The following is a 25,628-nucleotide window of genomic DNA, read 5'->3' as shown; positions in this document are numbered from 1 at the left end:
ATCCCTCTGGCCGCATGCTCCCTCAGTCCTCATGATTGCCCCCTGCCCCGCCCCCTCCCAGCAGATACTTGGGGTTCGGGTTTGGGAGAATACGGAGTCAGAGAGCTCATCCCCAACCTCAAGAGGAAACAGTCGGTGGGGGTCGGGGGGGGGGGCGGGGAGAGGAGGGGTCTGTCTCCTTTCTGGAGCCTTCCTGCTCCAGGCTCCAGGCAATCAAGTAACCTGGAGGCCTAGAGAATGGAGCTGATGACCTCAAACCTCGAGTTTTCTCCTTTAAAGCGTGTCTGTGTTCTGCGTTTGGTGAAGGGTCACGGTTGGGGTGGACCAGGAGGAAGGGCTGATTTTGAACGGGGTGGGGGGGACTTTGGCCTCCCCCCTCACATCTCTTCTTGACCTTTGAGCCCCTTTCCTCCAGCCGGCACAGTTGCCCCCCCCCCACCCCGCCTTTGCTGACTCCCTGGTGCACCCCCCCATGGCAGGCCTGTGGGGCCCGGACTGACTGGGTGGAGACAGGTGTCCTGGCCCAGCTGTTCCCTCTTGTTTCTCCCACCTGTCAGCCCAGGGGGGGAAGGGGTGAGGGGCTGGCCGGCAGGGGAGGGTAGGAACCCCTCTGCCCCCTGGGTGGGGGTGGGTCCCAGTGGTAAAGTGTGGCAGAAGGGTTGAGAGTGGACAACTGGCCGGACTTCCCCCCGCTCAGAGGAAGGATTGCACCAGATCACAGGCAGAGAAAGCTGGTCGACAGCCAGGGGTCCTGGCCGGCGAGCAGAGGGTCTTTGCACAGAACCTTCACGCAAGGGCGGGATACGGGGTAGCGGGGAGGGGTGCGGCTTGAATGTGGGGTCAAGTGTTTGCATAGCTGTGTGGAGGTACCCCCCCTCCACCCGCCGGGCCCCCTCCATCTGGCTGGGCATCTTAGCCCCACCTGGCACCTTTCCTGAAAGCAGCAAGCTAATCCTGTAAGAGCTGCCTGGCTGGCCGCCTCAGCAGGCCCACGCAGCCGCACTGCCCGCCCTCCCCTGCCAGGGGCTTAGAGGACTGTCCTTCCAGTCCGGAGGAGACCCAGCCGCCGCCCTGAGCGGCCCCTTTAAATCCCCCGTGGCTCCCTGAGGTCATGATGTCTCTAGGAGGATTTGCCTTCTCTGATTGGATTGGCCTCTTTCGGCCCGGTGTGTACTGTGACTGTAGGTGGACAGTCACATTCTGACCCCCACCTTGCCCGTCATCAGGATGGGTCCCACCCGGTGTGAGGGAGGGCCCAGGCCTTGGGCCTTCTCTTCCTCTCTTCTGGCCCCCGGGTGCTGGCAGTCAGGGCCCAGACCCCCTCCGTCTGCTTCAGCCGGGCCCCAGCCCTGTGGTTGGGAAGGAAAGATCTAACCGCTTTAAACAAGGGACCAGGCGCCGCCCTGGAAGAGAGTGCCCTTCCGAGACTGTCCCCCGCTCGCTTTCCTCCATTGTTTCCTTTTTAGCCTGCTCTCCCTTTGGTCGGGGGCCTCCAGTCCATAGTTACCCCACGCCCTCATTTCCACGGGAAGTCCCTCCCCTGGTCTAACCATCAGCCCACCCGTCTGCTATGGCAGGCAGCCCAGACACGGCACCGGTGGCGTTATGCTCACCCAACGGCTCCCAAGCTGACCCGCCCCCAAGGCCCCAGCTGCCACTTTCACTTCTGTCTCCTGAGACCCCAGAGGGAAGTTGGGTGGGGAGGTGGAAGGTGACACACTAACCGTCCCAACCGCTTCATCTGGCCAGGGGCCCTTGTCCACCACTCTCCTCTAGGCGACTGAAGCGGCTTTAGGTTCCAGTGGAAGGATCGGCCACTGTGGGAGGGAAGGAGGTTAGATAGCAGGAAGGACTGCCCCAGGATAGGAGGCCACTGCTGGGCTTCCCGTGTTTCAGAGGGCAGGGCTGGAAGCGTTGGCACCGTAACTGGACAGGCAGAGGTCAGCTTGTCCGACCTCCTCAGGGCAGGCAGGGGACCGGTGGCCCTGGGGCGCCCATCGGTTGGAGTGGTGTACTAGGTCCCCATGCTCTCCTGTACGTTTACCCACTGCCTGTGCTTGGCTGGGTGACTTTTCTTTTTAAGCTTATTTATTTTGAGCGAGTGAGCAAGAGAGAGAGAGAGAGAACACAGGTGGGGAAGGGCAGAGAGAGGGAGGCAGAGAGAGAGAGTCCCAAGCAGGCTCAGTGCTGTCCGTGCAGAGCACGGTGTGGGGCTCAAACCCATGAACTGTGAGACCGTGACCCGAGCCAAAGCCAGACATTTAACCGACTGAGCCACCCAGGTGCCCCTGGGTGACTTCTAACAAAGCAAACTTGAGCCCCAGAGACTATTTTGAGGCCAAAACTTCAGCCCTGGGAAGTCCTCTCGGTAGCTTTGCATCTGTCTTGCCTGCTGCGCTGGGCCTCCCCCTCTCGTTTGGAGTGTTGGAAATGGATTTTAGAAATAAGGACAGGGGCGGAAGTAAAGGACAGCCCGCCGCATCCTTCTGCTGCCCCAGCCTTGGGGCCTTGGTGCTCAGCCGTGGGGCAGGGCTTTTCTCCTGGGGAGCCCCGGGCAGCCGTGCGGCGGGCACGCTTCACTGCCCGAGTCTCTCCTGCTGCAGCCCTCACTCCTCACTACGCCTGCTCCCTTGTCCTCACCTGGACAGGCACCTGGGCACAAGTGGGGGACCCTGTTGCCTGAGAACTTAGGACCACCAGGATTATTGATCAATCCAGGAGTGCCTTCTGGAGGAGAAAGATGGCACTGGAGGTCTGAGGTACCAGGAACGCCATCCGAAGTGCCTAGGGATGCTGGGGGGGGGGGGGGGGGGGGCAGTTCCTGGAATGGGAAGTTGAGCCCAGATGGAATAAGGTCAGAGACACTATGCAAATCCTCATGCAAATGAGTGGTAGTGAGTCATTCCTGATCAGTCCGCCTCGGTAGAGTGTGAAGCAAGGCTCAGGCTCGGGTTCCAGAACTGACCCCACTTATGACCATGACCGTGACCTTGGGCCAGTCATTACTTAGTAATCAAGCAGTAGGACCCCAAGCCCTGGGTCCGATAGGCATTCCAGGTGTGCTTGGGCAGTGCAGTAGCTGACCCTCGGCTGCCAGGGCCCTGGTGTCCCCTCCTGGCGTGCCCTCCTCGTACCCACCCTGGCTGACCCTGGGCCTCCATCGACCCTCGCCATCTGTTGTGAGGATGACTGTTCAGAAAACACCTTCCCCCTTTATCAGCCCCATCCCTACGCTCTTCTGGCCTCCAAGCTGGAGGACAGTGGACCCAACCGGGCCATCTCTTCTGTTACGTCCCCATGGAATAAGCCACTCTGACCTCCCTTTTGGGCCTCTCCAAAGGGCACGGGAACCAAATGTCCTGGCTGGAAGGGCACTCAGGTGCCTAGTCCCTGCCACCCACCCATTGTACCGGCCAGCGGTGTAAAGCCTGGAGGGGGCAGTGACTTCTTCAAGGTCACGCTGCGATTTAGGGTCAGAGCAGGGACTAGAACCCAGGCATCCAGAATCCCTGTGTCCATAGACCCCATGCCTCCCTGGGCTGTTGATTGCCCAACTGCACCCACCCCTGTTCTGCTAAGATTCAGTCTCCTGTGACCCCCAGCTTCTTCCTGAGATCAGACTGGGTGGCTCCAGAAACTGGTGAGGAACTGGGTCCTCGGAGCCAGCCCAGAGGCCTCCAGGGGAAGGCCAGAGCTGCGGTGGGCGGTGCTGGAGCCTGGGGGGTGGGCTGGCCGCTGCCTGTGTGGGAGCTGGACACCGACAGCTGCCGCAGGAAGGATGGGAGCTAGACTACAGGAAGGACAGGCTGGGGGGAGCAGCGGAGGAGGCTCGGGAGACGGACCCTCACTGGAGAGGCATCTCCTGGGCAGAGAACAGGATGACCCCATCCCGGGAGATTTGCCCAGCGGGAAAGCCTGGGGTGGGGCGCGGGAGAGGTGTCCAGCGGAAGCCGCGGGGAGGGCGCCCGGGGAGCGGCCACTCCGGTCGGTGCTCCTCTGGCGAGTCCATTCCTGTCCCTTCAGCCCGGGCTGCAGAGCCTGTTTCCACTTGCCCTCCTGGGGCGCCTAGGACCCGAGACCACCGGTGCCCGGGGTCCAGCTTTCCCCGGACCGCTGCTCCCCCTCCCCCCAGCCTGCCAGCCCGCCCCCAGGTCCCTGTCGGTGAGTTAAAATTAGCTCAGTGCCCAGGCTAAAAATAGCCCCTGCCCAACCCTGAGGCTGCTGGGCTGGGGGAGGGGAGATCCCGAGGGAGGGGAAGATGGTGGGAACCGGGGGTTTGGGAATCGAGCCTGCCAAACAGAACTTTGAGGGGAGGAGGCTAGGGACTGGACGGGCATCGCCTGTGCCTTTGAAAGCAGACGCTGGAGCCCTGGGTTGGACGAAGAGGCTGCCCTGGCTGGGGGAGGGGCGGGACCGAAGAGGGACACCAGAGAGGAGCAGGGGAGCAGTGAGGGGAGCCGGCTGGGGGCGTGAGAACTGGGCACTGCCCCCCGCTGCTGGCAACTTCGGAGTTTGCGGAGGAAAGCTCCCTGTGTGTCCCCCAGGGGCCCCGAGCCCCTGCACCCTCTCGCTGTTTGGGGCCGTCACTGGGCTCACCTGCCCACCTTACCTTCCAGAGGGCACTTCCACATGTCCCTGCTTGGGGGGAAGAGGGCTGCAGGGCCAAGAGGGTGGCCAGGAGGGCTGTAAGCTCCAGGTTGGGGTGGGAACAGAGATGGTCCCCAGGGGGACCCACAGGGCTCCTGGGCCTCGTGTTCACCTCTGCCCGCCGTGGGGGCCTGCCCGCCCTCAGGAGCCCAGATGCCCCATCCCAGCGGGGTCTGGGCCCAGTCCAGGCCCCTAGGGCCTGCTTGCCTCGCCCTGCCCTTGCCCTGGGTGGGACCTGCCCTTCCCTGGCCCGTCTCTTGGCTGGACTGCAAGTATTCGGAGGGCAGGCCTGGCGGCCCATCCCCTTGTGCCCACGCACCCAGCCCCGCTCCGGGGCGCTGTTGAGCCTGCTTCTGTTGTCTGCCCGCTTCTCTGAGTCTGGGCTCCAGCCTCGCCCTCTGTCCTCTGGCCCTCTGGCCTGTCGCTGCCTGCTGCCTCTGCCCCACACTTGGCCTTCCTCTTGGCCTCTCTGCCTCTTTTTTCGCATCTGTGTGTCTGTCCCCTTCTCCCACCCCCCTCTGTGTCTGCCTCACCCACGCCTCCTCCCTCGTTAGTGAGCAGGCTGCTTGAGGCCGCCTGACTGTGGGGGTGACAGGTGGATTGGATTGTCACCCCCTCCCCCAGCGCCTGCTGCTTATTTCATGCCCTGCAGCCCAGCCACGGGGAAGGGGCGGGAGGAGGGATGACAGCTGTCTCCAGCGCCTCATGCCTTCCCTTCCAGTCCACAGCCTGCAGCCTGGAGCAGCCTGGGAGGAAGGGTTGGAGGGCCTGCCTAATGAGAGCTGCCTTCCTTGCCGTGCGAAGCCCAGTGCTCTGTGATGGGAGGCCACTCGCTCAGCCTCTCTGGGCCTCTGCTCCATTTTGACCTGCACCGGTACGGCAGCTCTGGAGGCAGGCAGATAGGGGCCAAGGGCAGGCAGATGTGGGCGGGAGGCTATGGGGGTCGCGAGGAGGCAGGAGAGGGGCTGGAGGCTGGCTGCTGGTAGGTACTTCTGGGCTCCCCAGGAAGGCCGGCCCTGCCACGGCTGCCCTGACCGCTCCCCCCAACTCTCCCCACTGGCCCCAGGCCACCCTCACACAGGAACTGAGATAGCATCATTCTGAAACCCGAGAATGGTTTGAACATTGCTCAGGTACCAAGAGGTGTTAAATTGGGGGAGGCAGGGGCCTGTTTTTTCTCCCTTGGCCCTTCCAGACTGAGACCCCCTTTGGGGTGCGTTTTGCATATTGTTTGCACCTCGTTTGCATGTAGATACAACCCTGTGGCTTCCCATTGGGTCTGGGTCCCGGCTTGGGCCTGGACGAATGTCTGTCTGTGGGGTCCTTCTGGATTTCCTACCATCTCTGGTTCCCTTAGCCCCTCCTTCTCGTCTGGGGTGTTGTCAGATGAGCTCCTGCCCTGCGTCCCTCTCTGTTCTCCATTTGCTAAGGCTTCTCTGCGGCCACCCTTCCCCAAAGAAGGTGGGTCTGTGCCCGCCTCCCCAGGGCTCAGCCCAGCTGCCATCCTCCCCCTCTGCTCTTTCTGTCCTCGCTCCCCACCCCCAGGAGGCCCACCCTGCCCAGCTCGGTCCTGCCAGCACTGCCTCGAGTGGGAGAAGCAGAAGCAGCAGCGGCCGGAGCCTTCCAAGGGCTGCTTTTGGTGACCCAGATGCTGCCAGCCTGAGGAGTCCTAGCTGTGGCCTGAGGTCAGGCGGGCCCTGGGGCCACTGGAGCCGGAAAGCCATCCTGGCCAACCCCTTGTCTCCTTGGCGTCTTGCTAGGCCCCCTCAAGCTCTGGGCTCCAGGAGAGACAGCCAAAAGCCAGGTCTGGGAGGGCTTCGTAGAGGAGAAGGCCAGAGAGGAGAAGAGGCCCAGGCCGGGCCAGGGAGAAAAGGTACACATCTGGAGAACAGATGCCCAGGCCTCTGGCTCCCGGCAGTTGGTGAGGTAATCAGGCAGAGGGCTCATTAAGGCGGTCCAGGTGTTCATTAGGCTCTTCCTAATTGAGTAGGAGGGAAGCAGGACAGGATGGGCCTCCGCACCTCGGGAAGGGTCTGTATAGGGTCCTTTGTGCCCACCCAGGCCCCAGCGCCCTTCTTCCAAAGTGTGTGCCCAGTTCCTCTCCTCGCCCCAGGGCTTTCAGACTGCGGCAGCATAGAAGGGATAGAAAGGATGGAAGGGGAAAGACATTATTACAGACAGCCTGCTCTGTAGGAGGGCTCCTGGTTAGATAGGAGGAAGGACTGCCGATTCAGGGGCATCTCGTGCTCTGGCAGGTGTTGTTGGCACAGAGGTAGGGGCGGCAGTGGGCACGGGGCCCTGGGGACATGGGCGGTTGGTTATAGAGGTGCTTGGGGTACCTTGGCAGAGACCGGGGATGGATGGAGCCTGGTCTGTTCATCCCTGACTCCCCTCTGCCGGAGGACGCTCAGGGGGTCTCTGGCTTCCCTGTCTTCTCAGCCCTGATCCCTCTCACATCCCAGCTCCCCCAGCATGAAGCGGGGGTGGGGGGGTGGTGTAGGAGATCAGCCAGGGAGCTGGTTGCCAGGCGACAGTTGCCTAAGCAACCCCATCCATGTGCTCAGGGCTGCTTCTTAGAAGACTTTAGAGTCTCACCCTCTGCACCAGCCGGAGGGCCGGGAGAGTTGAGGCCTGGAGAGGCCGGCGTGGTTGGAGGGTAGACGGTATCCAAATGTACGAGTTCGGGGCGGTTGGGGGAAGAAGGGTTCCGCCCCCACGGAGGACAGAGGGAAAGGAGTCGGTCCCGCAATAGGACTGACCGAAGTTAGGCCACGAGGAGCACTTCTCACAGGGTCACAGCAGTGACAGAATCTGCCCTTTCAGCAGACATTTCCTGAGCTGCCCCTTCCAGGGGTGGAGTAGTGGAAAGGACAGATGTGGGTCCTGCCCTCACGAAGCCCCAGCAACTTGGGAGCCAGGCATGAAACGGAAGCGCAGACTTGGACTAACGGACGGTCGTGACGAGCGCTAGAAGGGAAGGAACAGGGCGCCCTGAGGACCACAGGAACAAGGTCAGGCTGCAGGGGGTCGTGAGAGCAAACACAGGGTTCTCTCTCCACTTGGAGGAGGAGGAGGCAGAATTGGCCATAAGCTGATGGAGGCCGCGTCTCCGCGAGAACCTGCTTACGCACAAAAGGTGGTGAGAGGGAGATGGGAACAGGGGTGCTGGAGGGAAGGTGGGTGCTCTGAGCCACAGAAGTGCAGCAGTGACAGCATTAACCAGTCTAGATTGGGGTTTTCATGGCCAGGCCCCAGAATCTAGTTCAAAAAGCCGTCGTCTTCGCCCCCTTGTCCTCCGCGTTCCCTCCCCACCCTTCTGCCAAGCCCAGATCACCGGCTCCGGAAGACACAGCCTTGGGGTCGCACGGGGAAGCAGCCTAGCTGTAACCCTTGGGCAGGGGCCTTTGAGGTGGGGCTTTGGCTGAGACGGGCATCAGAGGCAAAGAATGGGGTGTCTGTTGGGCCCCCTGGGCCGTGTCGGTGTTGTCCAAGGGGGGCAAGAAGGGGGGCAGTAGGAGGCCCAGGGCCCATGGAGCACCTTGAGGGCAAGGAAGAGAGGAAGAGGTTCTGGGATCCATCTCTGGGGCGAGAGAGGGGTGCAGGACCCCTCTAGCTGTTTCCTGAAGGTCTCAGGACAGAGCAGAAACTCTCTTTGAGGCTGGGCTGGAGAAGGATGGGAAGAGGCATCCCTGGCTCCTCCCAAGTCCTCCGATCCCCTCCTTCCCTGCCCTCCATGGCCGAGATGCCGGCAAGGGTGAACTTTGGTTTCTGCTCTGGCACCTTGGGGGCCACGGTTGAGAGGGGCTGGAAAGGCTCCAGGAAAACTCAGCAGCCACTGGAAATGGGGGTTGGGGAGGGGGTTCCTAAGTACAGGCATGCCTATCACCTCTGCCCAGGCTGGGGGGAATTGAGAACCCACCTCCCTGGACTCTGCAGTGGGGTCTCTGCCTGGGGCTCTATGGGGGGGAACCTCTGGAGGGGAGGCCTGGATTCCTAAGACCTAATCAGAGTGGCCGCAGGACGCACGGGTCTCGTGCTCACTGCCCGCTTGCTCGGTGTCCTGGAAGGCTCCGCCCCCAGTTCTCCTGGAATCACAGGGCTGAAGGGGTCCAGGGGTCGTCAGCTGCCTCCACCCCACCCAGGGCCCTTCCAGGCCCCAAGGGCTCACCCAGCCTGTTAGGGCACCAGCCTCTCCCACACCCGAGAGCGCGTACCTTTTCTGGGTCAGGCTGGGTTTCCATCCCCGCGCCCCCTCCCATCCTGGAAGGGCTCCGTGTCCTGTCCTCCGTCCTGGCTGTGGAACTGGGGCTCCTCACCCGTGGGCCATGACTGGTTTATGGGCGTGTGAGATGGGGCGCCCTCTTCCCGGTGCCTGCCCCGGCCTCCTCCATGCACACCCGCGGCTGTGAACCTGGGTTCTAGACGTGGCCCGCTCCTCCAGAGCAGGACTCGGCACACTGTGACCTCTGGGCCCTATCTGACCCGTGCCTGTTGTTATAAATCTGGTTTTGCTGGAGCTCAGCCACACGTATTTGTTTATGTGTCGTCTGCTGCTGCTTTCCCGCCACGGTGGTGGTCAAGTAGTTACAACAGAGCCATGTGGCCTGTGAGGCCTAAAGTAGTTGTTATCTGTCCCTTTACAGAAAAAGTTTGCAGACCTCTGCTCTAGATTGGGGGGCAGTGGTCACGTATTGACTCATTTTAAGCAGCAGAACCCTTTCTTCTAACGAAACTCGTAGGCCGAGGCCCACCGAGTAGTGCCGATGGGTGTGGAGCAACCCCTGGCGGAGGGGAGACAGCCCTCCCAGCCGCCCCAGCCCCGTCGGGGACTCCAGGCTCCGGGGTTCCGTGAGGCTGGTGCGAGGACCAGCGCTCTAGCCCAGCTCTGCTGTGTTCCGGACCGGGGGCCCCAGAGCCCTGCCGTCTTGGCAGGTGCACCGTGGTAGCCGCTCACGGCCTCAGCAGGTGCCCTCTGCCCACCGGGCTCCAGGACTGCAAGTGCCGTTCTAGGCCAGAGGGGCAGCCGGCGAACCCTGATGTCTCTATTCTGGGCAGGGTCCGGGGAGAGGAAGGGGTGCAGGGCGTCCTCCAAGACCCAGAGCCCTGGACACCGGCTCTGTGTGATCTCGAACCGGAGCGTGGCAGGGCTGGTGTGGACAGAGCCTGGACCGGAGCCTGGGCCCTGGGTGCGAGTTCCAGCTGGTGCCTGGCTGCGGCATGCCGTCGTCCCCTCAGGACATCACCATTTCCTCATTCTGAGGATGGGGCTGGGCGCTGCCCAGCCTCCCCCGGGGGTGCTGTGAGCCTGGCCTGCGCGCCTGTGTGCTGGCACTCGCCGGGCTGACAGCCGTCTCCTGGCCCTCCTCTCCCAGGAGGCTGTGCAGAAGGTGTCCTGCAGACCATGAACTGAGCCCTGGTCCCAGGCCGTTCATGAGCACAGTGTAAGGCGTGCCGAGACCCGCCACCCAGCGATCCCCTCCCCTCCCTAGCACTGAGGATCCCCGGAGAAGATGGGGAGGAAAAAGATTCAGATCCAGCGAATCACTGATGAGCGGAACCGACAGGTGAGGAGGTCTTGGAGCCACGTAGAGTGGGGTGAGGAGGGCAGGGAGCTGGCCTCTGCCTCCACTCCTTCCCGCCAGTCCAAGAGGGCTTCCTGGAGGAGGGGGCCTCTGGAGGCTATCATGGAAGGGGAAGGACTGAGTTGGGAGGAGAGGAGCCCCCACCTCCCGCAGCTCTTGGAACCCCGTGTCTCAGAACTCTGAGGCTCCTCTGTTGCTGCAAGCACGTGGACCTGTGCCCCCCACTGCCCACCCAGGAGCCATACCCAAGCCTCAGGCCATCCCTGGGCACACCCCCTTTTCCCCAAGAGGAATTGTTCCCCTCCTCCTACTCCAGGGGAGGAGCTGGGAAGCTCTTCTGTTCTCCTTCCCTGACCTCCTTATAGCCCCCAGCACAGAGGTGTGGCGTTCTGTGCGTCCACACCCTCTCCCTTCAGCCAGTCGGCTCTAGGCTCTCCTTCTCGGCCCTGTGTTGGCAGAGAGGCGCTGGCCTGTTTCTTCCCCGGGGCCAGGGGCTCCTGGGCGGGCTTTGACTGAGCCAGACCTGGCCACCCCCCTCCCCGCCACCTGCAGGTGACGTTCACCAAGCGCAAGTTCGGGCTGATGAAGAAGGCGTACGAGCTGAGCGTGCTCTGTGACTGCGAGATCGCGCTCATCATCTTCAACCACTCCAACAAGCTGTTCCAGTATGCCAGCACCGACATGGACAAGGTGCTGCTCAAGTACACAGAGTACAACGAGCCGCACGAGAGCCGCACCAACGCCGACATCATCGAGGTGGGCCCGCGCGCGCGCCTGCCCCGCCCCTGGCGGCCCCTCGCCCGTGGGACCCACATCCTCTCTCGCGCTCGCTCGAGCCCAGGCCGGGGGAGGCGGGCGAGCCCGGGATGTCCACGTCGGGTGGGGGCCGCCCGCCCGGCCTCTCCGAGTTCACGCTCAACCCGTTGGGCTCTGCTCTGGCCTCTCGGGCTCGTTCGCTCGCTCTCTCCTCTGTCTTTTGGGCTGCTCCTGCTTCCCACTCTTCTGCCTTTGTCTCCCTCCTTGTTTCTGTCTCCCCTGCTCCGCCGCGGCCCCTCTGTGGGTCCCTGTGGCGCAATTTTCCGTTTCACAAAGAGCCAGTGTTGCGAGCCGTCCAAGGACACGGGCTTTGGGATCCAGCTGTGGCCCTGACCGGCCACACGGCCTTGGGTGGGTCAGCCTCCCAGGGCCTAGGAGCCTGCCACGCTCAGGTGCCCTCCCAGGGCACAGAACTGCCAGTGAAGAGGTGCCCGGAAGCCACGGGCTTGCCTTCCCCGAGAGGGACTTTAATTCCGAGATGGGGAGGAAATTGCCTTAGTTTTCTGTTCGAGAAAACAGGTTTGGTCTAGGATGGAACATTTACACTCGCTATTGACTTTAAAGACAAACCACATCTGTGAAGATGTTCTGACAGGAAGGCGGCAGCCCTGGGGTCTACTCCAGGCCTACCGGGCGTGCCCCGACCTCATGTGGGCATGTGCGAGGAGCCCCCGGCCTCTGGGCAAGGACGGCGCTCGGGCGTCGCATCGTAGGGGCTCAAGAGACGCTGCTTTCCTCTTGGCCTTTCTCCCCCTCCTTCCTCTCCCTCCGTCTCCCTCTCTGCTTCTCTCCCAGAGCCCAGGGGCCACGCGGGGCACCACCAGCCCTGGCTGCCGTCCCCCCGTGGCGCTTCCTTAGGGCCCCTCCCCACCTGCCACCCTGGAGGGAGGGGTCTGTGCCAAGTGCATGCCGCATTCTGGGGTAGGCCCCCCCCCAGCACGCGTTCACACCCCCCACCCCGGGGTGGGGTTGGCCGCCCCCCCTCCCCCCAGCTGACACAGTGGTGCGCTTGCAGACCCTGAGGAAGAAGGGCTTCAACGGCTGTGACAGCCCGGAGCCCGACGGGGAGGACTCGCTGGAGCAGAGCCCCCTGCTGGAGGACAAGTACCGACGCGCCAGCGAGGAGCTGGACGGGCTCTTCCGGCGCTACGGGGTGAGCCCCACTCACTGTCTCCCTGTCGGCCCCTCCGGCCCCCCCCCAGGCGCTGCACAAGAAACACAGGGAATGTGAGAGCCCTGAGGTGGACGAGGTGTTTGCCCTGACCCCCCAGACGGAGGAGAAGTATAAAAAGATAGACGAGGAGTTTGATAAAATGATGCAGAGTTATAGACTGGCCGTGAGTAGTCGCGTGGAGGAACGCCTGCCCGTGCTGCATGGTGTGGCTTCGCGCCGGCCCTCGGCTGCCCCCGACGGACGCCCGCCCTGCGCCGTGGGGGGCGTCGGTCGCCCCCGAGCAGCCGCTGACCTTGCTTGTGAAAACCCCGTGACCCTTGCCGAGACGCGTGTCGTGTCGGACGCAGCACAAGCGGGAGAGGCCTGGAGCGTCCCTCTGCCCGGCGAGGCGTGTGTAGATGACGTGAGGGCTTCAGCCAACAGGAAGTAGGGACCGTGCTCCTTGTCCACGGCGCCGGAGGGCAGGGACCCTGTCGGGCCTGCGCCGACACCCCCTCCAAGTAGGGAGGGCGGCGAGCGGGGTGCCGGGAGACGACAAGGGACGTGGTGGCCTGTCCAGTGGTAGCGGGCCCTTCCCAGCTGTGCGGGTGCGTTCGGGGCTGTACTCAGGGCCTCTAACCTGCTCCCTGTGTGTCCCGCCTGGCTGAGGACTAACCACCTCCTCTGGGGGCCTCGGGGCGTCCCTGGGCCTGTCTGTGGTGAGCGCAGCTCCACCCCATGGCACCCCGCCCGCGTACTTCCTCCGAGAGGGCCCAGGGCAGAGAGGTCGAGCTGCTGGCCCTCGGACACACAGCCCAGAGACAAGAGGAAGCCTTGCCTGCCCCCTCAGGCAGAGTCGGTCCGGGGCGAGGGGTCACCTGGCCTGACCCTGCCTCTCCGTTTTGTGTCTAGTCAGCCGTGCCGGCCCCCAACTTTGCTATGCCCGTCACGGTGCCCGTGTCCAACCAGAGCTCACTGCAGTTCAGCAATCCCAGCGGCTCTTTGGTCACCCCCTCCCTGGTGACGTCATCCCTCACGGACCCCCGGCTCCTGTCCCCCCAGCAGCCAGCGCTGCAGAGGAACAGCGTGTCTCCGGGCCTGCCCCAGCGGCCGGCCAGTGCAGGTGAGGTGGGACCGAGCCGTGCGGGGGACCTCGGGATTCTGTCTTCAGCACTGGGTATTTCTCTGCACCCAGTGCAGCATTCTGCCGTTTGTGTGGCTCCTCCCGCTGCGGGGTCCCTCGGGACATACCGTGGAAGGGGGCGTCCTGCCGACTCATCACGGTTCTGCTTGTCCCCCAGGGGCCATGCTGGGGGGAGACCTCACCAGTGCTAACGGAGCCTGCCCCAGCCCTGTCGGTGAGTGCAGCTGCCTGCCTGCTCGCGGCCTCGCGGGCCCAGGGACCAAGAGGGACCCCCGTTAGATGAGAGGAAGATGCCGGGGCCTGAGTTGGATGGGTCTCTTTTGTCCGTAGCAGTGACTGGTGTGGACGATCATCAGACACGTAGGCCCAGGGCGTTCTGGGCAAAGTGGGGGAATGAACCAACATTTCTAGTTGGATGAGAAGATCCAAGTCCTTTCAGTTGAGTGGGGGCACCTGGGTGGGATCTGGAGCGTATGGTGTTGCCGATGGACTCCCATCCAGACCCCCGGCAGCCGACAGCCTCTCCTGCCCTGTGCTGTTGTCCGACTGGTGATTGTGACTTCGAATGTCACCATTGACGTCACCCTGACATTCTTGCCATTCCCAGAGTGATCCGGGAATTGGGATGAAGGCAGCCCCACACTTCCAGGGGAACAGTGTGCTCTCAGGGGACAGAGCAAGGTGACATGTCTGACTGTGGTCATCGCCACTTCTCTGGGCCTTAGAATCCCCCAGCTGAGCCCCAGGCACCACATAAACACCTTGGTGGCAATGATTGTGTGTTGGGGTCAGAGGCGGGGATGGCGACTTCCTTTTCCTCTCGAGGAGAGGGCCAGAGAAGCACCTACAGACTCCCGGGCACTCCTGGTGGTCCTTGCAGGCGCCCAGGCCCAGCGTGTGGGGTGCGGGTGCGAGCCCTGGCTTGGCCTCCGCCCGGCCGTGCTGCCCCGGGCCAGTCCTCACGCCTCTGGCAACCAGGCCTCGAGTCTGGTCTTTCGTGAATAGGGCTGAGGGGCCACGTCCGGTCTGCCTCGCAAGGCGGGCGTGAGGATTAAATGAGATCGTGTGCACGTGAAAGTCCCGTGCGGTGTCGAGCGTGGGGCAGACGGAAGAGGTAGTTATTATGCCTGTTGTTGCCACCGTAATTGTGGTGGTGGCTGTGTCGTCCGTTCCCCATTACCAGTGACGCCACCGCCGCCAGCGATGGCTCGTGTGCCCCAGAGCCACGGGCGTGTTGTCATGTACTCACCCAAGTCGCGGCACCCGTCTCCTGGCCAGAGGCGCCGTCTTGCGTCGATTGGCCTCGGGGGCCGGGATCCTCACTGAGGGCAGCTCCGGGCTACCCACCCCTTCTCCAGCTGGGGCCACCGTGAGCCAGTCGGGGCAGGTGGGGGGATTGGCAGGACTTCCTGTCTGAGACCAAGCGGAGGAAAGGTGGGAAGGGCTGGCCGCAGGGTGTGGCCACCCCTTCCTACCGGCCTTAGGGCTCCCGACCGCGAGCTCCATCGCACATCACTCAGAGGCAGAGAGGAATGAGCCCGGCGATGCCGGAGTCAGGGCGGTTTTAGGGGAAAACCGAGAGCTCGGCACCCACCGGCAGCCTGAGCGTGGAGTCCTGGTGCGGGGGGAGTTGGCGGGGCTGAGGGCTGGGTCCGCATCTCTCCTTTTACCCCGATCTCTTTCTCTCAGGGAATGGCTACGTCAGTGCCCGGGCTTCCCCCGGCCTCCTCCCTGTGGCCAATGGCAACAGTCTAAACAAGGGCATCCCTGCCAAGTCTCCACCCCCGCCCGCCCACAGCGCCCAGCTTGGAGCCCCCAGCCGCAAGCCCGACCTGAGGGTCATCACTTCCCAGGGAGGAAAGGGCTTGATGCATCACCTGGTGAGTGGGTGTCTGCACCGAGGGGTAGGGGCTGGGGAAGGGGGAAGAGCCTGAGGCTAGCCAGCAGGTGGGACCTCCGGAGAGAGACTGTAGAGGCGGGACTTCTCCTGAGCTTTCTCTCCGAGGGCCCTGCAAGAGGTTGGAATGTGGAAGTGCCACCCACAAGGGCAGTAAGAAGGGACAGGAGGTGGGAGAGAAGGAAGGGAGGGATTTGACATCCCTGTGGAAGCATGAGGACTGGATTGTGAAGGTTTCGTACCTGGTGGTCGTTGGGATATAGCATTTTCTGGAGTCCGAGGCTGGAGAGCCATCCCGCTGCTGTGTGAAGAGGTAGATGGGGTGGCCGTGGGGACAGGGGTCTGGGGGTGGGGTGCAGAGGTCAGAGACTGAACCAGCCCCTTGGTTTTATTTCCGCTGCCAGACTGAGGACCATTTAGATCTGGTAAGTTGAGGCTGTGAGGTGTGTGCTGTGGCTTTGAACTCCGGGTCCACCCGTGGCTCGTGCCCCAGCATGGAGTGTGCGTGTGCCCCCTGCCTCCCGCCTGCGTGTGTCGTGTGTGTTGTTTGTTTACTCGGTTGTTTGTCAGGAGCTGTGCTCAGTGCCAAGCGGGGTATAGAGGTGAATGGGGCAGGGGTCAGGGTTAGACATGCATGTGTTTGTACCTGTGTGGACGTGGACGTCTTTATGTGATGCGTTCACACAGACACCCCTTAACCCTGTGTGTGTGTGTGTGTGTGTGTGTGTGTGTGTGTGTGTGTGTGGCTGGGCCGGCCCCTGGCCTTGGAGGGCCCGTCTGGATGTGCCCCAGGACGCCTGCATTGGCGGGGCTGGACCATACTTGCCCTCTGACTCAGTCCCACTGAGCACTCTTGGAACCCAGGACAGGGACCTCCTTGGGAGGGGTGCCAGCCAGACCGTGGCAGCACTTTCCCAGAGGCAGCTGCGGCCCAGGGCCAGGCCAGGGGTGTCCTTGGTAACTCCCTGCCTCCTCTCGGCCTCCTCGAGCTCAGTCCCAGCTCAGTCCCGCTCGCAGCCCGCCTCACCTGCGCTCCCAGGCGCTCGCAGCCGCGCACGCGCGCTCACGCTTCCATCCCGGCCCGGCCCCGAGCCAGGAGCGGGGCGGGGGCTCCTCCCTCCCCAGCTCCCTGACGGGAGGCCAGAGAGGCTGGAAAAGGCAGGCGGGCTTTGGCGGCCAACACGGCGGCAGTTTCGGCCCCAGCGTGGAGCTGGAATAAACAAGTGACTCAGCGGCAGATGGAGCTGACAGCCCCACACGCGTGTGTGCTCACACGCAGGCACACGCCACGCCTGGCAGATCCGGGCGCGCCTTCCTCCCTGCACGCGTGCATGCGCCCCTCGCTGGGCCCCGGCGTCCCCGTGACGGCGTCGGCGGCGTGCGTGTCCGCGCCGAGGCGTCCCCGCCAGGCGGGCCCGCCCCCCCCGCCCCCCCCCCGCCCCCCCCCACCACCCATTGACACCCGCTTTTCTCCCGCAGAACAACGCCCAGCGCCTTGGGGCCTCCCAGTCGACCCACTCGCTCACCACCCCGGTGGTTTCCGTGGCAACACCGAGTTTACTCAGCCAGGGCCTCCCTTTCTCCTCCATGCCCACTGCCTACAACACAGGTGAGTGGCTGCGTGCCCTTGGCCCTGGGGCACTGTTCCCCGGAGGGGAGAGGGGGGTGGGGAGGGGGGAGGGGGGTGCTCCAGCCCCAGCGGGGAGCCCCCACCTGGCTGCCGGTGCCAGACTCAGCAAATAGAAAGAGAGAGGATGCCCCCTGAAATTTGAATTTCACATAAAACTGCGAGTAATCTTGTCGTATAAATACGCGTCAAAGACTTTTTTCTGCTAAAGCATGTCCCAAAGACGTACTCGTGTTAAAAAAACTATTCATTGTTTTGTCTGAAATTCAAGTTTGCTAACTGGGGATCCCTCGTTTTAATACAGGACCTAATGGAAGAGGAGTTCCTGTCCTTGAGGAACCTCCTTGTCTGAGGAGGGGCCAGGCCAGCGGCAGGGGTGGGGGGGAGGGGGGCTGAGCACATGACTCAGGCTGCCCTTGCGGGGGCAGGGCAGGCTTCCTGGAGAAGGGACAGGTGGAGGAGGCCAGAGAGAGGGGGGCCTGTCAGGAGGGTTTGCCCAGCCTCTCGGGAAGGCCAGCTGGGGGCTTCGGGCAGGGGGAGGAGGGAGGAGACGGCCTCTCACCCAGGAGGTGGCTCTGCTGTGGGGGGTGATGGGGAGGGGAGAGGAGGGCCCTGACAAAGGGAAGGTCAGAGAGGGGTGTGAAGGTGGAGAGCCTCTCGGGGGGGCGCAGGAGAGGCCTCTGGGTAGAAGAAATCAGGACACCCAGTGCCCAGGCTGTGCTGGGTCCCCGGGGCTGTCCTGGCCTGTGTCACCCACTGTCCCCTCCCAGCAACAGCCTGTGACACTTTCAGCCATCCTGGCCTGCACTCTGTTGTTGCATCAGGAAGGACTTCTCAGTGGGGACGTGCCTTGTCACCTCCTTTCAGAGCAGTTGTTTCCCGGGAAGAGACCTCTGCAGCCCCCACCCCCCACTGCCGGTTCCCTCGCTCGGGAACAGCTTGCGTTAGGGCTGTTTTGTGATCAGATCAAACTGGACCAAAAGACCCCGACGCTTCTCCAGCCACCCCACACCCTGGTTCCGGAATCACACCGTGACGCCTGTACAGATACAGAATCGAGGTGTCCGGCTGGCTCCGTTGGCACAACATACAACTCTCCATCTCAGGGTTGTGAGTTCGAGCCCCACGTTGGGTGTAGAGATTGCTCGAAGATTAAAAAAAACAAAACCAAATACAAGAGCCTATCTCTTCCCCCTGGGCAAAAATCTAGAACCCAGCAGCGTCCATAGGGATGCCCCTTGGGGCAGGTAAGAGACCTGGGGGAAGCACTTCATGTTGAGGGGCCAGACCCTGACGTGTGTCTTTGTCCAGATCTTATCACCCAGGTGTCTAATGAGTCCCCTGTCCCTGTGTGTGTTCCTGTACGTGGACCCACTGCCCGGTTACGCTGTCCTGGGGCAGCCTCAGGCGGCCGTCCTCCTGGGCCTCAGTCTCCTCATCTGGAAGAGTCGTGTGCCCGCAAGGGGTCTCTCAGGCTCCCTGGGGGCTGGCAGGGTGTTTGGCGGAGGGCAGTGCAGGCCACTCTCCAGGAGCTGTTGTCTGGGGGGCTCCCGAAACACGTGGTGGTGCCTTCCTGCTGCCTTCTGTGGCCCTTGCAGGTCTCCTCAAGCAGGAGGGGAGCTTAGTGGGTGTCCATGAACCAGGGACAGGCGCCCACCCAGCAGGGCCAGACTTTAGACTCCGTTTGTCAGTCTGGTGTGAGGGCAGATTGTGACCCTGAGCCTGGCCTTGCGGCCCCGCCGGGAAATGTGGACTTTCTCACGTTGTCCCAGAGACCAGGGGCCCCGGTTCTCTTGCTGCAGGAATAGGTGAGCAGGCCTCGGTTTAAACAGCACGTGTTTTCAGGTGACCCTAGGTATCTAAACAAAACCCCGGCAAACACACCGCTGTTTAGTTATTCCCCGTTCATAGTCCTTGGCCCCCGTTCAGGTTCCGGCTGAGGTTGATCTGGCTCCGGTAATGTCCTGGGTAAGGGACAGGCCTGGCCCCTTGTTGACCCTGGCTGCGGAGGTCTGGCTCTGTTTGCTCCGGGAGCAGATCGAGTGGGCCTGTGGGCCGTGTTCCTCCTGCCCAGGGTGGGGGGGGGCGAGGACGCAGTGCGCCTTTCTAGGCTGGGCTTCCTGTTTGTAAGATGAGTGTGGCAAGGAGTTGGTCCTAGGGGCTCCTCCTGCCCTGGCTCTGGTTTTTAAGCAGGTGTCTCGAAGCTGCTGGCTGATCTTAGAAGATCAGAGGCAAGTGTGGAGCGGACATCCCTAGGGGGGATTTACGGGTAATCGGAAGCCCTGGGGTCTTGCCTCAGCTCAGCCATTGGCTTTCTCTGTGAGAAGCCCACGCTTCTCATAGAGGCTCCCCAAATGAGAGGCTGCAGTTGCCTCGTTTGTGGATCTGGAATATTTCCTGAGTGCCAGATTCTGTTGTGTGCGCCCCACGTGTGAGAGCTCGGTCCTCACAACCGCTGTGTGGTGCGTTTGGCTCTCGTGTGTCCGGTCCATAAACAGGGAGCAAGGCGCTTGTCCCCGCTCACGGACCTCCGTGGAGGCCACCGGGACGTCTGACCACGTGGCTCTTGCCCTTCCCCTTGCTCTGTGCCCGGCAGTGTCTTCCCTGCACGGAGCTGGGGCCACAGCATGCGACTCCTCAAGGAAGAGCATGGTGGTGTGGCGGCGACAGCACGCGGGGTGCGCCCGTGCCCACTGCCACTGCCGTTGTCACCTTGGGCTCCCAGGGGGACGCTACTAAACCACCCCAAACAGGCTGCAGCGTGAAATACACCAGCGCGTGTAAATCGTGAACCCCCTCGCGTTGGTTTAGTCTCTGATGGAGATTCCACAGCTTCTTCAGAAGACAGGAATTTAGAAAGTGAGAAGCCGGGGGAGGCTTGGCCGGCTATGCTGAGGGCACGCTCCCCTCCCCGCCCCCCTGTTCCGCGGGGGCCCATCAGAGCAGGCGAGTGGAGCCTCGCTGCCCTCCTCTCCCTGACTGGTGTGGGCGGTCTCGAGGCCGCGGGTGGAAGGACGGCGACGGTGGTCTGCCCCAGAACGCCATTCCCCGGGTGTCCCCGCGACGCCCCTCTGTCTGGGAAAGGCCCCGGAAGTCCTGGCAGTGGAAGAGGTGACACTTAGACGTATATTGGGCCTTCCTGACTTCTTCCTCTTCTTTTCCAGTCGACACTCTGAAAGCGATACTTACGGGTGGTTAAAAAGAAACGACTTCAAGGCCATTTTAAAAACCCAGCCCCTGGTGCTGGTTACGATTCGCTTCAGCTGTGGGTGCTGGTGCCCGGCGCAGTGACGGACGCCGCACGGGGGTGTGCCCGCTGACCTGTCCCCTTCTCCCCCGCCCCTGCAGATTACCAGCTGACCAGCGCAGAGCTCTCCTCCCTCCCAGCCTTCAGCTCGCCAGGGGGGCTGTCGCTGAGCAGCGTCACCGCCTGGCCGCAGCCGCAGCAGCCCCAGCCGCCCCAGCCGCAGCCACCCCAGCCGCCGCAGCAGCCGCAGCCGCCCCAGCCGCCCCAGCAGCCCCAGCAGCCCCAGCAGCCACCCCAGGCGCAGCCCCACCTGGTCCCCGTGTCTCTCAGCAGCCTGATGTGAGTCCCGGGGCTCCGTGGGAGGGGTGGGGACAGAGCCGAGGGCGGGAAGACGGGGTCCTCTGGGGGAGCTGGGGCCCCTTCGAAGGGCCCTGTCACAGGCGGACAGCATAGGACACTGAACGCCAAGCGGCCCCGGAGACCCAGCCGGAGCCCCTCCCCTGCCAGCCCAGAGTACCAAGGGGCCGTGGCTGACACCGGCCAGAAAGAACTAATGTGGCTTCTTCCTTCTTTCCCTCCCGCGGCCCCTCTTCTCTTGTTTCCTCTCTGTCCACTCATCCCTCCACACCCCCACCTCCTCCTTCTCCCTCCCTTGCCCCCCCATCACCCTGTGTTGCGCACCTCCTCTGCTTCTGCCCCCCCGGTGCCCAGCCCGGGCAGCCCCCTGCCCCACGTGGGGGCCGCCCTCACGGTCACCACCCACCCGCACATCAGCATCAAGTCAGAGCCGGTGTCCCCCAGCCGTGAGCGCAGCCCTGCGCCGCCCCCTCCAGCTGTGTTCCCGGCCACCCGCCCTGAGCCTGGCGACGGCCTCAGCAGCCCCGCCGGTGGCTCCTACGAGACCGGGGACCGGGACGACGGCCGGGGGGACTTCGGGCCCACGCTGGGCCTGCTGCGCCCGGCCCCCGAGCCCGAGGCCGACGGCTCCGCCGTAAAGAGGATGCGGCTCGACACCTGGGTACTGTAGCGTCACCCTCCTGCCCGCCAGTGTCCGCTGCACCCCGGGGCCCCCTCCCCGCCCCCCCCCGCCCCTGCGTCGCCCTCGTGGGGCAGCGCCGCCACCTCCGCCACCCCCACGGGCCCGTCCGTCTGTCCCTCCAGCACCAGGCCCGCACCCGTGTCCGCCGGCTGCCTCCAGTGCCCTGGCCCTGCAGGGAGAGGGGAGTGGGGGGCGCAGACCCCCACAGCCTGGGCCCTCACACCCCTTCTCCATCTCCTCTCTTCGCAGACATTAAAGTGACGATTCCCACCCCCCTCCTCTCAGCCTCCCTGATGAAGAGTTGACAATCTCACCGCCCACCCCTCCCCGCCCCGGGCTCCTCCCGCTCGACCCCACTTCCTTTTGTGCCCCGTGTCCTGTTGACGGTTACATTTGTGTATAATTATTATATTATTATTATTATTATTATATTTTTTTTAATTTGGATTCTCGCTTTGGAGAGGGGATGCTCCCGTCCCCTCTTTCTGCACCCCCACCATTTTACTGGCGAGGGGTGCTGTTTTTGCGGGAAGGGGGGGGACACTTTGCACGTTGTTCACATATGCTGCAGGAGGGGGTGGGGAGCCCGATAGGCCTTTGGGACAGGACAGGTGCCGAGCCCTCCCGCCCCGTCCCCCAGAGAGAGGGAGATAACCAAAAAAACTACCAAACAGCAAACCCCCTTACAATAGACTGAACCCCAAAGTCGGCTGGACGGATGGGTTTGTGTTTCGGCGGGGAGGTGAGGCAGAGGTTCTGGAAGGGGTCTCTGCTTCTGGGCTGTTCCTGCGGCCACAGGCACGTGGGGCGGAGTATCCAAGCCCAGCCCCCTCATGCCCCCCCCCCCTCCACAGGACACACTCACTGATTCTCGAGCGAGCTGCACCCCCAGGTGTGGGAGCGCCGGCCGAGCTTGTGGTCTGGGAAGGCCGCCTGGGAATCTGAGGCTGGGGGAAGAGAGCTGGGGTGAGGGGCGAATCGGGGCCCCCTTCCTTCCCTAGCGGTTTCTCTAAGACACACAGTGCAATAGCCCCATCCCTCAGCTGACACCAGCCCCAGGAAGCGGCCCCAGAGCGCAGGGAGGGGAGGGAAGCTGCAGTGAGGCTGCTCAGCAGGGTCGGAACCCTCGCGTCCAGCGGCAGGTGTGAGTGGGGCTCGCTCTTCCTTGCACGGACACGTCCCCACACCCCCGTAGGAGGGACGCCGGGGTGGCGAGAGGGTGGGAGAAGGGAGATGCGGGAGGAGGTCCGAAGAAGGCCCGCCTCCCTCCTTCCCGCCTGGGCCCTCCCTCCCCGGCCCCCTCCGGGCCCCTGCCACCCCCACCCCGCTCCGGGCGTCCTCCTGGTCTGCTACCTCCTGTCCCCCCACCCCCAGGCCGCATCCCGCCTTCCCTCTTGGCTACTGTAATTGTAAATAGCAACCTTTGGAAAACGTTAGCAGTGTAACAGTCCAGGAAACTGTTTTTTTCTGTTGTTGTTGTATTGATATGAAATGAGATTCTATTTTTGTCAAAGTATATTGTAATAATAATGACTCAAACGGCCCGTACTGTACAGATGGGATTCTTCTGCTGTTGTTCTTGCCTCCCTCCCCCCCCAGCCCACCCCTCCCTGCTGCCGCCCCAGTGGGGGCAGCCTCAGCACGGGGTCCTGAGACCTCAGGCTGGATCACAGATCAAAGCGGAGGGGGCAGGCCCCCAGCCTGCGATCCACCTCCCCCCCCCCCCCCATCTAAGGGGCCTGGCCTGAGGTAGTGTGTGCAGGCGGACTGGGGTGGGGGGCGCCCCCATCCCTCACAGAAGCCTCGCTCCTCTACCCTGGGGGTGCAGCGCTCCCTGGGGGTTTCATCCCAGCCCAGCGGGAAAGTAGACTAGACAAGGCCCAGTCTGTGGCAGGAAACTGTGCCTGCCTCTGTGACCCAGCCGCTTGCAGTATTCTGACACCTGACGCAGGGAAGGAACCAGATCAAGGGGTGTGTGTGACCACATGAGCACCTGAGCGTGTTCACGAGGGCATCTGGTATTTGTGTGTGCATGGGCGTACCTTTGTGTGTCTCTGAGCCTGTCTGGGCATATACACGGATACTTGTGTCGATTGAGCTCTGAGGGCATCTCTGTGGGTGCACGTGCCTGGGAGGGGAGGGGAGAGGGGGGAGACAGGTGGCTGTGTGCCACACGTGCCCCTCCACCCCGATCCCCATTCCCGGCCCTGTTCTACCCTGAGTTCTGACAGGCTTGCACTGCAGTTGGGGGTGGGGGGGCGGGATCCGACAGTCGCCCCATTTGCTTGTCCTTGTGGCCCTACCTCTCCTGGGCTCCACGCACAGGCGGCCCCCCTGGCCCCCGGCCCTTTGCATACACACAGCTCTCTTTCCGGCTGTACACTCTTCCCCCACCCCGGCCCTGCCTTCAGGGTGACACTTATGTTCCCGTTCCTTCTGGAAGCATTTTCCTCGCCCGGGCAGTGATTTCTTCCTTACTCAGAGTTTAACCCCCACCTGCTGGCTGGGCACACAGCGCGTCCGGTCTTCCTGCAGGTTCCTAGAGGGACTTTCAAGAGTCGACGAGACTTGATCAGGGCCTGGAAAGACAGTTCAGGGTGTAGCCTTGTGCATGCATTCCCAGAGCCCTGCCCCGTGTCTGCCATAGGTCGTGCTCAATAGATGCCGAATGGGTGAATGATCGGCGCTCAGTAAACCTCGGGTGCCTGGCCGTCCCTCCTCAGGCCGTTCCTGCCACCAGTCTGCCCACCTTTAGAAGCCGGGCTTGGCCACCACCAGACACGGGGCGGGGACGGGAGCCCCTGAGGCTCGCGGTGCAATATTCGCCAGTTTTGCCGTCTGCCTTGTGATGGCAAACCTGGCTTCCGATTCCCCCGTGTGGATGTGTGTCTGTCTTTCTTCTCTCCCCCTGGGGGCGGGGGCTGGTCCGTGAATGACTATGTGACATTTCCGTGATGCGGTACCCCGGGCTTTCTCTTGGGGGTAGGGGCTCCTGGCTGGCCAGATGAATGGGTCCCTGGGAACCCGGACCTCAAGTGAGGACTTCATTTCTTCCTCTCACAAGCCAAATTTGTCTCCACCTACTCCTTCCTAAGAACTGGGCATTTGCCAATGTAATCACTGGAGTCCCCCACTGCCCCTCCCTCCCCAGCTTTCCCAAGCTCGCGGGGACAGTGGGCAAGAGGAGCCTCCCATGCCGTTGGAGCACACCATTTTCCCTCCCGCCCAGCAATGCGCTCGGCACGGCGAGACCGACCCCTGACCCTGACCCAGCCCTCCCCACCTTGGACAGGAAGGAAGTAAAGCACCTTCTCTTGATGATTATTTATTTGTTTGGAGAGACAGAAATGATGTAAAAGTGTATCTAGAAATATCTATATCTATATATTTTTAACTGACTTCTTTGGAATCTCCCGGGGAGGGGTGGGGGTGAGTTTAGGCTTTCATGGAAGAGAGAGGCCCGCAGCCTGGGAACTCCGGTTCTCTCCTCCGCTGCCTCTCTCCACCCCCTGAGCGGTGGTGGAAGGCGTGGGGTTTGTGTGGGGGCAGGGGGCTGGAATGTTCTGTGGAGAATCTGGATTCTCTTTGTCTTCCCCATTCAGGTCCCAGAGGGAAGGGGGGAGAGGGAGGGGAGGCATGGAGGCGCCCCCCGCCCCCGGAACCCGACAATCACCCACACTCCTGGGGCCGCTCCTGGGTCCCGGGCAGGGCGCGTCCAAGTGTGTGACTGTTGATTTGTTTTCAATATTTCTTTTCGTGCTGTATGGTGATGCTTTCTTAGTATTCTACACAATAAGAAGACAAAGTCCTCGGGATTCTTCTGAGTTTTGTTTGAAAACTCTTTCACTATATTTGTTGTAAAGAGGTTTACTATTAAAAGAAAAAGAATACACGTTTCTGATACTCGGGCTTGGGTTCTGGTTTCTTTGGTGCGGCCGGCAGAGGAGAGGGTGACTGTGGGGGGTGTCCCCTCAGCAGGAGGGGGTGCTCTCCGGTGACAGGTTCCTCCAGGTGCGGGGTCAAAAGCAGAGGCAGCCCCAGGAGGAGAGGGTTGTCCCACAGGAAGTCTCCCGAAGGATCTCGGGACACGGGAACACCCGTAAGAGCACCCAAGGCCAGGTCAGGAACAAGGGGGTGGTCGGGGGGAGGCTTCACTACCTGAAACCCTTTCTGCGACAACAACTTGCCGTGGATCCCATGGTCACAGTGCGCGGGCGTGTCTGCCCTCTTCTCCCTCTGACAGTGCCGGGGAGCCTCTCCCTGCGGTCCTGAGGCATCCCCACGGGCCCCCCAAGCTGGTGCCCTCCAGCAGGGGCAGGGGACCCCTGTTCCCGCCCCCACACCTGCTGAGTGTGCGCAGAGGCCCACGCTGGGTGCGAAGACGGAGGTGGAGGGAGTCCACGTCGCATGGTTGACGCTCTGGGCCTCGGGTTCTTCATCTCTCCCGGCCCTGCCTCCCCAGGGCCACCGCGGGCC

The 25,628-nt window shown here is 62.8% G+C and overlaps 1 protein-coding gene across 7 annotated transcripts in view; it reads left to right on the top strand.

Annotated features, from left to right (window-relative positions):
* The window catches only part of MEF2D (myocyte enhancer factor 2D), a 31,162-nt gene extending 6,107 nt beyond the window's left edge, over nucleotides 1-25,055 (top strand). Inside the window, exons 1-12 of one of the 7 annotated variants that reach the window (XM_086693959.1) lie at nucleotides 4,255-5,521; nucleotides 10,020-10,211; nucleotides 10,782-10,985; nucleotides 12,061-12,198; nucleotides 13,111-13,321; nucleotides 13,500-13,556; nucleotides 15,032-15,222; nucleotides 15,644-15,664; nucleotides 16,719-16,848; nucleotides 20,215-20,452; nucleotides 20,825-21,131; nucleotides 21,402-25,055. In XM_086693959.1, the coding sequence (XP_086550085.1) occupies nucleotides 10,158-10,211; nucleotides 10,782-10,985; nucleotides 12,061-12,198; nucleotides 13,111-13,321; nucleotides 13,500-13,556; nucleotides 15,032-15,222; nucleotides 15,644-15,664; nucleotides 16,719-16,848; nucleotides 20,215-20,452; nucleotides 20,825-21,131; nucleotides 21,402-21,413 (1,563 nt within the window). In that variant the 5' untranslated portion in view covers nucleotides 4,255-5,521; nucleotides 10,020-10,157 and the 3' untranslated portion in view covers nucleotides 21,414-25,055. Of the gene's footprint in view, nucleotides 1-4,254; nucleotides 5,522-10,019; nucleotides 10,212-10,781; nucleotides 10,986-12,060; nucleotides 12,199-12,247; nucleotides 12,383-13,110; nucleotides 13,322-13,499; nucleotides 13,557-15,031; nucleotides 15,223-15,643; nucleotides 15,665-16,718; nucleotides 16,849-20,214; nucleotides 20,453-20,824; nucleotides 21,141-21,401 lie in introns of those variants that run through there. The other 6 variants (XM_086693961.1, XM_086693960.1, XM_086693958.1 and 3 more) reach the window with 6 other exon arrangements.
* Nucleotides 25,056-25,628: the final 573 nt, after the last annotated feature.

Source organism: Puma concolor, chromosome E4 (assembly GCF_028749965.1).
Source record: "Puma concolor isolate L17-30 chromosome E4, mPumCon1.1.hap2, whole genome shotgun sequence".
Classification (NCBI taxonomy): Eukaryota; Metazoa; Chordata; class Mammalia; order Carnivora; family Felidae; genus Puma; species Puma concolor.
The sequence above is the reverse complement of the archived record's forward strand: the minus strand, read 5'-3'. Positions and strand labels throughout refer to the sequence as shown.